We start from the raw sequence: 15,051 nt of genomic DNA on the forward strand, positions 1-15,051 counted from the left end.
GACACTATATCTGGACAAAATGTCAGCCTTCTGGACACTGGCAGTTCATTTGTGAAGAAGTTTCTAATTGTTCCTTATTGCTTTAAAAGTACCAAGTCAATTATGTCAGTTTCCAAATACAAGTTCAAGACAAAATAAAAGTATTTATTACAGATCTGTAAGGTGCAGGTGTCTGATACACTCAAGCTGAGCATTTCAGAGGACTGGACATAGAACACAGGAATGAAGGGCAGTTAAATAGTAGCTCAATATGGGAGGTTTTACTCTCACTAGAAACATCAGGGGGATGACAATCAACACTGTCTTTGCAAGCACTAAAAGAAGACGCTGCATTCATGGTGCTAGATAGCTTTTTTTTGTTTTTAGATAGGGCTCCTAGAAATGGAGCCCCCATCTAGTTGCAAGATTCATTAATGTAATGAGAAAGCAATCGTATTAATTAATTCATATTTGTTCAGGTCTAAAACTTGGCGTACACAGTGATAGTAGCCCATGGCTTGAGGGTGCTGATTTCCTAGTAGCAGTTCAGCCACCCGTAGTTAAGCAGAACACGGACCACTCTCTTCAATGGGTAATAGTATTCTGTTTGCTTGGCGCCGTCGGAGAAGTACAAGTAACCTGAGGGAACAGGTTTACACAGGTTAAGACAGCGGTACATTGTTTTGCCCTGTGTACCCGTAGAGTTTTGGCTGTTGCTGATTGAGGATGATTGATTCTAGAATATGGAGGCCAACGTTATCACTTACCATAGTTTTCAAAAGCAGCATCCACCTTGTAGCCAATGCCAGGAAAGTCATGGCGGATGTATCTAGGGTATCCACGGTCCATTTTGCCTTTCCTTTCATTGAAACTGTGGCAACAACATTGTATATTTATCCCACTGCAGAGTGGCACAACTCATTTGTTGGCAAAACTCAACTCAAAATCTCTTGATTTTCTGCAAAATGTCCTTCAATAATCACTAACCTCCAGTATCTGCCGCTCACAAACAGGAGTGTTTTTCCAGTGTACGCCACATGGACAGCAGCGTCTATCTTTTTCACCGATGAGGGAAACCCAAAGTTGGACAGAGATTTGGGATAGCCTGGGAGCATGGTGTTGCCTCTGATGCCCCAGTAATGATCTCCTAGGGAATGACATGGTTGAAAGAACGTGAGAATCTCTGTGTATTTGTGTCTAACTACACACAAGCAGTGCCCGACATACTGTAGTGTTGTACCTTCAAAGAAGTAGGCAATGTTTCTTTTCTTGTATTCATATGCAGCATCGATGGAGTTGATTTGTGGCCAAATGGATTTCACAGGCCGTGACGTCACACCAGTTGAATAACCATTCTTTTTCCAGAAATACCTTTTCGAACAGAAATATTGTTTCAGTGTGGCAACACGTTCTGACATTCCTGGGATTCTTGAAAATCAACGACAATCGAGTTGTTTTACAGTGGGGAAATGATGTAATAACTTATTTGAAGATTTGAACAGTTAGAATTGTGTCAAGAGAATCAATCGTCTCTTTTGAGTGACTGTTTAGGACAATCGACACTGCAGTCTGTATCTCACCCATTCTTGAAGAAGTAAAGCTCGTTTTGAATAGAAGTTACTGCGTCAAAGACAAGATTCCTGTCACATCTTACTGGAGGGTCTGGTCTGGGCTCAGGGTTTGGATTGGGTTCAGGTTTGGGTTGAGGTTTGGAATCTGGTTGAGATGGTGTTCGAACACCTGAGTAAGGGAGACAACACAAGATTGAGATTATCTACCATCGCTGTTCATACTGTGAACAGTCATGATACAAGTGTCATCAAATGAAATGCAAACATCATGATTGAGTAACAAAATCAGCCATGGCTGAATGGAAGTGCATTGTCAACAAAGTATTCTGACAGTACAAGATGCTTACATTTTACATGACATTTAGTTATTTAGCAGACGCTCTTATCCAGAGCGTAAGTACAGGGACATTCTCCCCGAGGCAAGTAGGGTGAAGTGCCTTGCCCAAGGACACAACATAATTTTGCACGGCCGGGAATCGAACCAACAACCTTCTGATTCATAGCCTGACTCCCTAACCGCTCAGCCACCTGACATTATGCTTACCATACAAAGCCTGTACTCCACGTGTGTCGTCAGCAGGTAGCTTGTAACCCTGAGTTCTCACATATTGATAGGTGGGGAACATCAGGGCTGAGCGGTCACGTGAGTGGTCAAGTCCCAGAGCATGGCCAAACTCATGAGCAGCCACTAAGAACAGGTTGATCCCTGTGGACAGTGAGGAAAAACGAGGTGTAAACCATGTGTCTTACATGGATTGATGTGGAAAAGCATGGAAGTAGACTGCCAGCGCTGCTCAGATTCACCTACCTCTGTCGCTCAGAGACCAGGCCTCGTCCTCATCAAAGTGTGTGTCCCCCCCTTCACCTTCTCCTGGGGAACTGGCATGGGCAAGCACCCCACCTGGCCCATCAAATGGAGAAAAGTCGCCGTGGTCTGGATTTGAGTGTAAAATTGTAGTTTTTGTTTACTGATTTTGATAACTGGAACATAACAGTAGTTCTACAGAATCTCTGAACATATACAGAATAGACTGTATAGACAGTACAGTATATATAGGAGATGAGCAGAACTCACTCCTGGCTTTGAACAGGATCATGATGTCTGCTGTGCCACTGTACGTCTGTGTAAAGTCCAGGGGGATGACGATGCTGTAAAGCTTGAAAGCATCAGCAATGATTGTATCCACCTGACTTCTGCTGAGGTCTGACGTGTACTCAGTTATCCTGAAGGAAGAAGACATCTACAGTTACTACATCCAACCACTCGTGTAGGTTGTAACTGGCATCTTCCATTACTTTTGATTTCAAATTCTTTTGTTTTTGCTACTTTGCGCAGAAACAATAAATAATCAATATTCATGTCTGGCTATTCCATAAAGGTCTCTAATATCACAAGTGTCTTTATCTACCTGTAAGTAACAACACTCTTCTCCCAGCGGGGTTTTCCCCAGAAGTGTCCGTATCTGGCCAGGTCTGTGACACCACAGCGGGGCTTAGACATCACTTCTAGGGTATTGGTGTCGAGCTTGCCTGTCACCTCCAGACCAAAGAACTCTTGCATGCTCTCCAAACTCGTCTCAAAGGAACCCACCGTGATCTGTCTGGCTTGGGCGTCAGAGGGACCAGGAATGGAATAGAATTGGGATAGATAGACCTGGAAAATATGCAGCGAATTGTTAATGTAGAAAATTAATTGCACCTTAACATAGGGTTTACACTGCTGTCTGAAGAGAAAGTCATACACTTTTAGAAATGTACACCACCAAATTGTAAACAACTGTGCTTGTCCATGCTAGCGGCATAAAAGACTAAATAGCAAGAAAAAAGGAGAAAGTATAGAATGAATATATGTTTTACCTCTGCTCTTGACTGTTCATCTGGGCTTTGAGTAGTAGTGGGGGCAGCTTCACACAGAGTCAAAACCACCACCGATATTAACGTAGTAACCACTGCACGCTCCATAATTACAACCTTCTCCTGCTGCCGAAAAGAAGGTCTGGTTGCCTCTCACCCTCTCACAGCCTCCTTATATAACCCAACTCTTTGGAATTACATATACAAGAGGGTGGAGATGGATGTTGGTTAATTGCCTCAAATTACCCATATCTCCTGTGTAGGTTTTGAGGTTTTCCCCCGCACGGATTGGACAATAAGCTACATTCCAGGAACTGTCTGAACAGGCCCTACATACGGTACCGATGAATCAGCTACGTGACGTGTGGGATGGAGAGGGGAAGAAGTCAATGAAAGGAAGCTCTGTGATGTGTTGAGTTGGTGATATGGTGATTTTTCAACTTGAGAACATAAGGTAAACACAAGCATGGAACAGGCAGGACTGGCATGACTTCTGGGCAGAGCTCATTATCAGCAACAACAAAAAAACTGTCTCAATATTGATCAACTCAATATACTCTGTCAGCAGCAGATGGAGTCATTGATCCTAATAAGAGTTGAAACTTTGAACAATTGACAATATCGAACTTCAAAGGTGTGAATGGGGTTTATATAATAATGTTAACATTATTTGATACCCTTCCCAAATTCTGTGATCAAACATCTCACTCTCTGTCAAAGTTAAATGAAAAAATTGTCACTGTACTGTGGGTTCTAGGTAGTGTGTACCAGTTTATAATGATTTGGTCAGTGGAAAAAGTTACCCTGATTGCTGTAAAGAGTTAGCAAACTGTTGTTGTTTCTGATTCTATGAAATCATTACTCTGTATGTGGCTTCAGCTTGTTATGCAAGGACCAGCAGTTTCTGAGTTGGAGTTTTAATCTGGGAAAACCAAGAGATAAATGTAACCCTTCAATAGTTATATTTTGAGGGGTGAGTGTGACATGCAGAGTAACCTGAAGACTATAGCTCAGTCAGGCCCACAACACGGATACATGACCATATATGGTCATATAGGATATTGTACATTATGTACAGTTAACTGTATGATTGTGGGAGCTGTGAAAATTGACAGAATCTGAAATATTAGTTTGGTTGTACTTCATACTGTACCTCTCTATGTCACAACAGCCCATGATGGCCAGTTTTGCATGATTTAAGTGTAGCTTGGCCATAGTAATAAGTTTATAATATTGGTGGAATAGCTGAATGTAACCACTCAGCCATAAACTGGCTCCTAGTGAACTGACCTTATAGACCAAAACAGTTGTAAACCAAGTACATAGAGGCGTACTTTGCCCCCCAAAACATTCCCTTGATTTGATTCCTATATATTTCATTAAATATAACTTTATTATGTGTAAATGTTGTGTTTTAATGGTATTTACTTATTTACTCAAAGATAATGCAACATTATGAGGCCAAGAGACAAAATACAGAATTAACATTAGTTTATACTTTATTTGAATAGAAAAGGCTTCACATTCATATACAGTACAACATTCAATAACTCTTTCAGGGCAAAAGCACAAACTGGTTCACAAGTTATGATAGTTTAAATACATTAAATACATTTCATGTTTGCAAAGCACAAAAACATCAAAAGCAACATACATTGTTGATTTTATTTCTGGCCACTGTTGGTCATCAGAGGTAACTGATCTAACAAGTAAGGAAGTAGCTGTTCCTGAGAACACGGTACAGCCTTTTACTCCTGAGGCTGAACTCGTAAACGTAGGGCCCCTTGAAGAGGTAGGTATAACCTGGGAGAACACAACCATGGAAAGATTAGTCATGTTTTAACACATAGAATTTATAACGCATAAAATGCTTACATTTAATGACATCTGTTGCACCATTTCTGTGGCAACACTATTGAGGATCCAAACCACTGTCAGTCGATTTCCTTTGCTGTGTAGTGCAAGTTATGTATTCAGTAGTTGCTGTTTCACTCACCTTGGTTTTGGAAGGCTGCAGCCACTTTGCCACCGATGCCAGGAAAGCCATCTCCTATAAGTTTGGGGAAGCCATCGTCCATTGTCTTCCTCGCCTCGTCATAACTACAGACACAAACTCATAGTGAGACCATGACTTTGTCCATACGTATGGTAGTAGGCATTGTTCTCTTTCGATAAACATTACGTTTCTACAGACTATCAAGTCATGGTTTATCAGGAAAGTCAGCACCCACCTATAGTAGTTTTCATCAATGAAGAAGAAGGTTTTGCGAGATTGCTCATCATAGAAGGCGGCGTCAACCTTTCTCACTGTCCTGGGTAAACCCAAACTGCTGAGGGATTTGGGATAGCCTCGGATAACATCATAGCCAGAGAGAGCCCAGACCTGGCTACCTGTAAAGCCGGAGAAATCCTGATTTACAACAGCTGCTAAATGTGACATCATCGCGTACTGTATTCAGAAGAGCTCCAGAGAGGTTTGGGTCCCTTAGAGTCCTCGGGCCTACCTTTGAAGATGTAGACATTGTAATTCTCTCCACTCTCATAGGCAGCATCAACGTTGTCAGGTAGCTCGGGCCAGTAGGTCTTGATGACGTTCTGCTGCGCTGTACTGCTCTGAGAGTTCACGCGCCAGAAGAACCTGGTAACAGAAGTGATATCAATCTCTGCATCACGGAGGAAGAAAAACCTCTCCCAGAGATGAACCAGAGGCGTTCAAGAGCTCCTTTCAGCCTGTTGGAGATCATGTGACATTTACCTGCCCTTGAAGAACATCTGCTCTCCACGCAGAGTGGTGACGGCATCCAGGACCAGTGTGGGGTCACAGGCATCAGGGGTCGTGGGTGGTTTAGGATCAGGTTTGTCTGGGTTCACATCTGAGTTGGGGCCTGAACATTGGAGAGGTCAACATTAACCATCTGTTTGGTTCCACGCCGCACAACACAGAATGATCTGCTTGGGTCCAACAGGGAGATGCTTGGTTGTCATGGTTTCCAATGTCATGAGTTAATACTGACCATAGAGGGACTGGATGCCGTTGACATCATCACGGGGCAAAACGTAGGTGTTGGGGTCGTTGTATCCTTGGTAGATTGGGTACATCAGAGCGCCCACATCGTTGGAGTGGGACAAACCCATGGAGTGACCGAACTCATGGGCAGCCACCATGAACAGGTTGTACCCTGCATTGACAAAATACAGCATCACAGGTCGGCTCTAGCGGTCGAGAAATTCTACTTCTACTTTTACTTCTGTCAGCTGCCTAGCTTCAGGTGAGTAGCTTCCATCTCTACAGCAGGAGAGATAGCGTTGTGATGCGAGTGACATACCTCTGCTTGAGCCGAAAGTGAAGGTCTCGTCCTCGTCAAAGTGGGCGTCTCCTCCGATGCCAGGGGAAGGGGCAAATGCGTGCGCCAGGGTGCCATCTGGGCCATCGAAGGGGTAGAAATCACCATGCTCTGTGGACAAGACAGACGTGTGAGTTCTCAGAAATGGGTCAGAACATTCACATGAAATATGATCAATCATGATACCATATTCCATCTAACAGACAAACTTGGTTTGTACAATTGATAGAATTGTATTCTAGATACACTAAAGAGCTCAGGACATCACATCTCTCAACCAAAAGGTTTACGAACTCACTGCTCAATCAAACTGGCTTACAGTGGTGCAGATCAAGTACTGGCATGTTATTGGTACAGTACAATGGATGAATGGTGACATGTATGTTTAGTGGTGTCCCTCTTCCAAGCCTACGGCCAAGGGATTGTTGTCAGAGGATGCATACCTGTAGCATGCACTGATGGAGGAATGTGAACTACATCTTCAATGTTTCCATCCTACCCTAACCCTGCCATTCAAACATCCCACAGCACTTGAAGTGTCAATCAAGTGTCAATCAAAACCAGCAGACCTTTAAGAACTGAACTGTGTGTGCCCATTGCATCACATTATCAACTTGTCTCTCCAGCACTCATACTAATACAAATCATAAGCTTGACAGGCATGGGGGAAATTTTATCTACCAACACTGTTGAAACACAAGTTCAGAAACCTATCAGTAGAGGATGTGTGACACTTCTTGTCAGAGTATAGGAGAATAAGAATAAGAGGAGGAGGAGCATTAAACTACACAATCATCTGGTAAGGGGTGATGGTTGGTTACCTCTCCCTCCAAAGGAGACCATGATGTCAGCGTTGCCACTGTAGATCCGTGTGAACGTCAGAGGGGAGACTTTAGCCCACACCTGGAGAGCTTTCTCGATGGAGAAGTCTACTTCTGACGCAGACATGTCGGGCGTGTAGTTTACAATCCTATACATGCCAAACACACATACAGTGGGAACCATTCAGAAACTGTATAGATATGGGTTTGCATTGCACATCTCGGAATGTTTCAGACCAATACAAGTTTGACTGAAAAAATTCCTTTGTGATTCATAGAGTGAATGAACAAGAACGTCCTGAAAGTTATTGATTTCTGATCATGAGAAAAAATAACTGATCCCCGCCGAAGCTGCCAAGTTTTGACATCATGAAACATCACCCATGTCGGCTCTTCATTTTCTCACCTGTAGGTAAGTTGGTTGGTCTGCCATTTGGGGCTGTTTTGGAAGGTGGAGAAGGCAGCGACGTCTGGTACACCACAGCGGGGTTTCTTCATCATGTGCATGGTCTCATGGTCCAGCGTACCAGTTACCTTAAGCCTGAAGAACCTCTGCATCTCACTGACTTTTTCGTATCGCTCGAACAGCCCATTTCTGGCCTTGGACCCCACCTGCTCCGTTAGGTTATAGAACCTCTTCAGGTAAGACTGGAGTGGACAAAGAGTAAGAATAGTACTACAGTTATGCATGTAATACAAAATGAAGGGATAGGGTTGGAAAGACAAAGTTATACAAGCACCATACACATTTAAGATGAAATCATGAAAAATGTTAAGACACAAACTTCTGGGAAAAGGTTTGTGAAAAACTTACATCTGCTAGAGTTTCATCTTCTTCGGTAGGTGACAGTAGTGGTACAGAGTACACTGCCACTGCCAGGCTGACTAGAATGCTTAGATGAAAAGTCTTCATGATGCCTCTTCTTTGAGGGTGTGTTTTCTGTCTGTGTAAAACCAGCAGCTTTATATACTCTATAACCCTGGGGTGTTGGGCAACTGCACTGAGTCACAGGCAGGAAAAAAACTACCCATCCATTGGTTGTTGGGATCTTTCCACAACAAAAGAGATTATTGACAAATCATTACCTCAACATTACATATATTATATTATGTTGGCACTATACTATCATATTTGTTAACAAATTACAAGACCTGTGATTATTACAGGTCTTCTTTCAGTTTTGTTGTTGTTGTTGTTTATGATGTTGTTTGTACCTGTGTTTGAATCAGCTCATTCAAGTACATTTCACAACGCTGTACTTGCACTTGAATTATCCAGCAATATGATTAACATTTTATACACAGACGTTTATTAATACTTTTATTTCTGTTTGAAGGTCAATGAGATAAACATAAGGATGGTGCCAAGTAGGCAGAGAAAGACATAATAATTTGGCATTGTCTAAATCTGCTACGGCTGTATCGGGGTACCTCACTCAAGCTTGTAGGAATGTTGTGCAATTAACAACTTGATGACTTCCTGGAAGGGAGTATCTCCTTTCCTTCCTCTTTGTATTTAGAACATTTGCACACCTTCAGACCTATGTGTTTTGATGAGGGTGTCACATCAGAGGAAGCCGATTTGACAGAACAAACACCATGAAATGTGTTTGTTTCCACATTTAGTGCCATGTTACTTCATATTCGATGCCTTGCATTTTGAAAGAAATGGTAGTGTTGTTTGTTGTATGCTTTTTTGACATTCACATCACTTTGACTTCAAAGACCATCACATTTGGCCTCTTGCAAAACACTGATGAACACCTCCTAGGGAGAGCTCAACTGCCCTTTTGTCTGTTTGGTTGCCATATGGTCAGGATTGTTTTTTTACTCTTGATGTGGTATGGTCTGGTCTCCAAAAGGTTGGGGTCGATCATCAACATCAGAACTCTTTCAGGTTTTGTGCCGCAGAAGTGTCACGGCACACGTTAATCATTTTTTACCATATTATTTCCAGTTCAACAACTATTTAGGTATGATTTTGTATTGACATTAAATTGTCTTTTGAACATCTGAATAGTGCTAGCCTGGACAAGAATGAAACTATATACACTGAATTCTGTTATAACGCCATTGTCAGTTTAATTCAGTTAAATTACAGAAAGATACAGGCAATGAAATATGCCGATTATTGTAAACATTGGAGTCAGTTATCATCTATCCCTGCAATCATGTTATAGCTGATAAATCAATCCAGACTTGCACCAACTTAAATCAGCATTCAAGTGACTGCAGTTATATTAACAAAACATAGGAATTATCTTATTCATTTATTTTACATATCAAAGTAAATCATTTATGTGAAGCTTAAATCATGTTATTTATCTGACCAGTTTTGATTTATTTTCCCTCAGAGCACACTGGGCGCTAGGATTGTGAAAGTCCAAAGTATCACAGATTGCCTAACATTGTGGATCCTATTGAGAGACAGGTTCAGTTGACATTTGTTTTAGCTGTAATCACATTCCCTTATTTGGCATAATACAAATTGAACAGATTATAGACATGATTCAGATTAATGAAACCAAATACAAGTGTATGACACATGTTCTACGTTAGAGAGACCACAATTTCCCTAACACTCTATTTTCACAATATTAATGCCAAATGATTGAGATCAACTGATGACTATTTTAGGGTCTGCTTCATGAAGACTGCTTATGAGATCCGTCAGTCAGCATGGGAAGAGGGAAATTGTGGTTGGACAGCATCTGAACAGTATGACACACATCCTGTATTTCTGCAAGATTACCATCTTCAGCCACGCAATGCACAGACTGGCAAAGAGAGGGGAGAGAAGAGAGGAGAGAGGAGAGAGGAGAGAGGAGAGAGGAGAGAGGAGAGAGGGGAGAGGAGAGAGGAGAGAGGAGAGAGGAGAGAGGAGAGAGGAGAGAGGGGAGAGGAGAGCCTTGTAGGACTGGAGGCCAACATGATCAGCCCTGGCCCTGGTTCTGTATCTCATTGCTCAGTTCTACTTTGCAGTCCAGTAATTCATTTGCAGGTCTTGTGGAGATGACATATTTGAGCTTAGGGTCATATTTGTATTGCATATTCCCTTTGAAGAAGTAGACAAATCCTGTCAGGAAAGATTTGATGGGTGGAAATAGATAGATTCCATTAGAATAATGTGTATTCTGAGGTTGTATTCTCCACTCATATACTTGCATGATGGTATTTACCCTCATGTTCAACAGCTGCATCCAGGGGAGTGGGAACACCTGGCCAGTGCTGAGATATAGATTGAGGAGAGCTGTCCTCCATCCTCCCCTGCTTCTCATTGTACCTGGAGAACATTCAGAACCTGTCACCATTCTAATTCTACACATGAATTCACCACTCCTGGGGAAACAATCCTAATATTAAAAATGATACAATATTTCTTCTACCAAAACCACACTGGGCATGACTACAACACAAGCATTGAGTGACTCATTAGGTGGTGCCAGTGGGTTGTGTCATCTGTCGTCACAGATGACAATCGACTTTATTGTGTCCATAAAACAAACCAACCATAGGGGTTGGGTTGGTACTGTAAGTGCACATCTTCACTTGTTCCTTAACAGAATTGATACCTTGCACTGATATGGAAGTGAGTAGTCTAGTGGTATCAGTTAACCATTCTTGGAGGAGTGTGGGGGGGGAAGTACAGGGCCATACCTCCAGCACTCATGTCCGGTGAAAAACACAGTAAGGAGTGCTACACGGATGTGAAGAACTGCATCTATAGCCTGGATTCTGGGGGGGAAGCTGAAGTCTGAGATGTTTCTGGGGTAGTCTTCAAGGAGTTTTAACTGACGAATCGCCCAGTACTGAGAACCTGAAACAGACACAATGAGTGGATTTGGAAGGCTTTTTATTTGAAGTGAAACAAATCCAAATGAATCCAAAGTATGGACCCCAGTCCCCTTGTAGTAAAGTAAAGTACCTTTGAAAAACAGCATTTTGTTCATCTCTATGTTCTCATAGGCCGCATCCAGAAAAGGAGGCACCTCCATCCACAGCCCGTTTATCAGCGTGATCTTTGTCTCTTCAAACATAGGATGCACGCGCCACATAAACCTGACGAGACAGCCACATTTTCTCACCGTCTATGTGCTCCTCTAAAATACACCAAGAGTGAGTGTCTGTTAGGTGTTATACTAAATCACGCTACCTGTCCTTAAAAAACAGGATCTCCTGTTGCAATCCTGTCACGGCGTCAAATGACAAACCTGGGTCACATTTGTTGGGTGTCTTTGGCGGTGGCCTCTTCAAGGACATTTCTTCGAAGTTGGGATTGAGGCCGTACAGGTGTTGGACGTCTTTGACGTCTCTGTAGGAGAGCTGGAGCTCAGCTTGAGGGATGAAATTGTAGGCTGGATACATGATCGCCCCCGGGTCTGCTGAGTGAGCGAGACCCAGAGCATGTCCAAACTCATGCACCGCCACTGCAAACAGGTTGAAACCTGTTAAGGGGACAAGAGTCTGCACGTTAGGTGAGTGCTTCGCACAGTGTACGCACAGTGTTAAAGGGTGTTGGGCACTGTGTTGCATGACCGGTGGCATTGAAGGTCCAGTCTTCGTCTGCATCAAAGTGCACGTCCCCACCGATGCCTGCTCCGGGTAGAAAGGCGTGGGCCAGAACACCGCCCTCTCCATCAAACGGCGCTCCGTCTTCGTGGTCTGAAACAGACGACTCCAAACTGTCCAACGCCATCGTGTACAAAAGCCCTGCACAGGGTCTGCAGTGCGGTTCAACAACAGGACTTCGGCCTCGGTTTCCTCAGCGCTCACCTCCTCTGTGGAAGGAGATGACGATGTCGGCCTCCCTCCTGCTGCGTCTCTGGAAGCGGATGGGCGTGACCTCGGCCCACAGCTTCCACGCCGCTCTGAAGGCTCTCCTGACCAGTGAGGGTCGGGCGGCAGAGCGGTAGGTGGAGATCCTGTAGGGTGTTGGTATTGCCACAGTGTCATTTTTGCCTGTGTGACCTGACAGTGCACTTTTTCACTGCTCCTGCCTTTTGACCTTTTAGATAAGGGACATCGACCAGCTTCTTTGTTTCATCTGCGTTTGCCGTGTTTCACAGCTGCATGCAGATTCAGACGGAACTGAACACTCTTCAGAAGACTGAGAAAAGAGCTGGCTGCCACAGTAAAACCTTAGGATTCAGGCGGGGTTCGCTCTCTTACCGATAGGTCAGGGTTCTGTTCCTCCAGCGCACCGTCTCCCCAAACGGCTCCACGTCCGACAGACCACAGCGGGGCCTCCTCATCGCCGCCAGGGTCTCCCCCGTGAGCTCCCCGCTCTGACGCAGACCGAAGAAGTGCTGCATCTCACGTACCTTGTCGCGGAGCTCCGCTGAGAGGAGCGGCCCCACCTCTGCAGCCCTCCTGTGCCTCTCTGGCTCGGGCCTGTAGCCGTAGAAGTTCCTCAGGTAAGCCTGGGAACACATCGTTCAGCTCGCTGAATAAATGATGACAGCCTTCAAGGTCGAGTACTGTTAGAGGAGTTCTGTGTTTCACTCAAGCAATTTATGGTGCTTGATAGTTCCCATGCCAGTAAGTTAATTAAAAGTCAGATCACAGAATGTTATCAGAAGTAATACATCATAAGTGATTCCCTGAGGCAGCAGACATTCCATTGTTTCTTGTAGTCCTTTTCTGTATTAAATAACACAAAACAGATCAGTTCAACCTGAAACTAATGAACCAATGATTCCATTCAGTAAACATTCCATGCTTTTTCAACCACAAACCCTTTGAAATGGATGTGCAGATAATAACAGACATTAAGTAAGTAATCAACTGTTGAGCTACAATTTATAAACATAGCTTACAACATAGCTTACAACTTAAACAAAGATACTGGAGAGCACACATTGCTTGAGCACCTCCATCAAGCGAAAGACCTTTCTCACATGTAGTTCTCTGCAAGTTCTTAGAATACTGCTGTCATTACATTATTATATAACAATCAGACTAAGCCAAATATGTACTGTACGGGGTACATTGGGAACATATGTTCTTTACCATATTAAAGCACTTAGTATAAAGTGCTATTTAGATATATACATATATGTAATATTGTTTCACACTGATTGTATGCTGTAGCAACTGTTTACCAGAGTCTGGTGAGTAGCTGAACTGTTATTTCTGTAAAGTCAGGAAACTGGTCAAGCAAAGTATAAGGGAGTATGTTAGTCTGCGCTGCTCAAACCCTTGACTGCACACCAATAAATCAGTCTAAAAGCAGGGAAAACTATACCTTTCTAGCAAGGTGCTTCATTGCAGGTCGAGGTCAAGTTGACAACCATCATCTTTTCTTACCAGGGATATTATTCCATGCATCCACTCATAAATACCTCCACAAACTCCAGCTTGGCACCAGAAGGTCCCTTTACGGGTCGTTGTCCGGCAGGGTGTCGGAGAGGATGGGTCGTGAGCAAGCCAGGCTGCATCAGGGCCAGAAGACCCAGCCAGAGTGACCTAATGCTGGGCATGCTTGTCCCACAGGGGTCCACAGGGGTCCAACGTCAAACTTGAGATCCAGCGGTGTGCGTTATATTGTACGGCTTTTTGTGTGTGAAGCAGGCGACCACCTGGATCACAGTGTTAATTATGTACAAGTGATCCTGTCCCAACAGGATCAGAGTAGTGGCTCCAAACACAGCCACGTCGTTTTCAGGCATCTTCCAAAGAACGACAAATATGTAACAGGGACCACAAATGCTTGGTGAACCCACAAACATATCAACATGGTAGTCCTCCTTGTTTTATTTGCATACAGAGAGAGATGCTTGTTTTCAGATTACGTATGTGTGATGGTGGAAAATTGTAGGGTTAAATCCTTGGATTGGAACTGAGATTGGGCTGCACCCTGCGGATACAGAAAAATACAGTGTTTAGTCCTTTATCAAGATCTCGCTGGCTGGAACTTTGATCTTTGACTTTTTTAATTTATTGAGCAATATATGCGTCAGAAGAAAATGCTGAAGTTTGTTTGGTTAATAAAGGGTTGTTGTGATGGTGTAAAAATGCGGTGCTGTTTAAAGATGCTGATGAAGGTGGTACAGGTTCATGAGACTGTAGTTCTTTAGGATCGAGAGATGAAACCTTAATGTTCTAGGTTTAAATGCCTGACAACCGATTGCTTAAAAGCCACCTTTCTGTGCGAGGGACATTAGGTGAACCAAAAATGTATTAAAATCACGGTGGTTTGCAACCATAATTCAGTATTATTCCATTTTTTTCAAATTGTAATATGCTATACATAAGTCTAGTTGCTCATAGATTAGTAATTATTAGTTTGCCACCCACATTTCGTGGGTGGCAGACAACAAGTATCTATGAGAGCTTCTACTCCTTTTGGTTTTTATAGCCGGGACATTCCCAACATGACTCATGACTCCTTTTCAGTAAGCTTTCGTTGAGACACTGATCACCAGCTGACAGCTCAGCGGTGGGGAACAGTGACAGGGCTTGTGCTACCTCACATAATCAAAA

General features: G+C 43.3%; 1 protein-coding gene across 1 annotated transcript; it reads right to left on the reverse strand.

The window, feature by feature from the left end:
• Positions 1 to 123: 123 nt before the first annotated feature.
• Positions 124 to 13,001, reverse strand: mmp30 (matrix metallopeptidase 30). Its single transcript, XM_062486265.1, has 27 exons — positions 12,739 to 13,001; positions 12,343 to 12,491; positions 12,106 to 12,231; positions 11,723 to 12,014; positions 11,495 to 11,628; positions 11,227 to 11,386; positions 8,384 to 8,450; positions 7,976 to 8,217; positions 7,570 to 7,718; positions 6,731 to 6,859; positions 6,419 to 6,583; positions 6,160 to 6,289; positions 5,909 to 6,042; positions 5,636 to 5,795; positions 5,401 to 5,504; positions 5,112 to 5,207; positions 3,747 to 3,757; positions 3,408 to 3,554; positions 2,960 to 3,204; positions 2,626 to 2,774; positions 2,359 to 2,484; positions 2,095 to 2,256; positions 1,560 to 1,719; positions 1,220 to 1,350; positions 967 to 1,126; positions 747 to 850; positions 124 to 618 (listed from the first exon to the last, which is right to left on the reverse strand). Exons 1-27 carry the CDS (start codon positions 12,999 to 13,001, stop codon positions 515 to 517), a joined length of 3,999 nt encoding a protein of 1,332 aa, XP_062342249.1. The 3' UTR covers positions 124 to 514.
• Between the last annotated feature and the right edge of the window lie 2,050 nt (positions 13,002 to 15,051).

Source organism: Osmerus eperlanus, chromosome 19 (genome assembly GCF_963692335.1).
Source record: "Osmerus eperlanus chromosome 19, fOsmEpe2.1, whole genome shotgun sequence".
In the NCBI taxonomy this organism is placed as follows: Eukaryota; Metazoa; Chordata; class Actinopteri; order Osmeriformes; family Osmeridae; genus Osmerus; species Osmerus eperlanus.

Coding starts and splice junctions, on each gene's coding strand:
- mmp30 (XM_062486265.1), bottom strand. CDS start 13,001: ATGTGTTCCCAGGCTTACCTGAGGAACTTCTACGGCTACAGGCCCGAG. Junction 5,505..5,635: donor ATTGATGAAAACTACTATAG/GTGGGTGCTGAC, acceptor TTGTGTCTGTAG/TTATGACGAGGCGAGGAAGA. Junction 2,775..2,959: donor AAGAGTGTTGTTACTTACAG/GTAGATAAAGAC, acceptor TTCTTCCTTCAG/GATAACTGAGTACACGTCAG.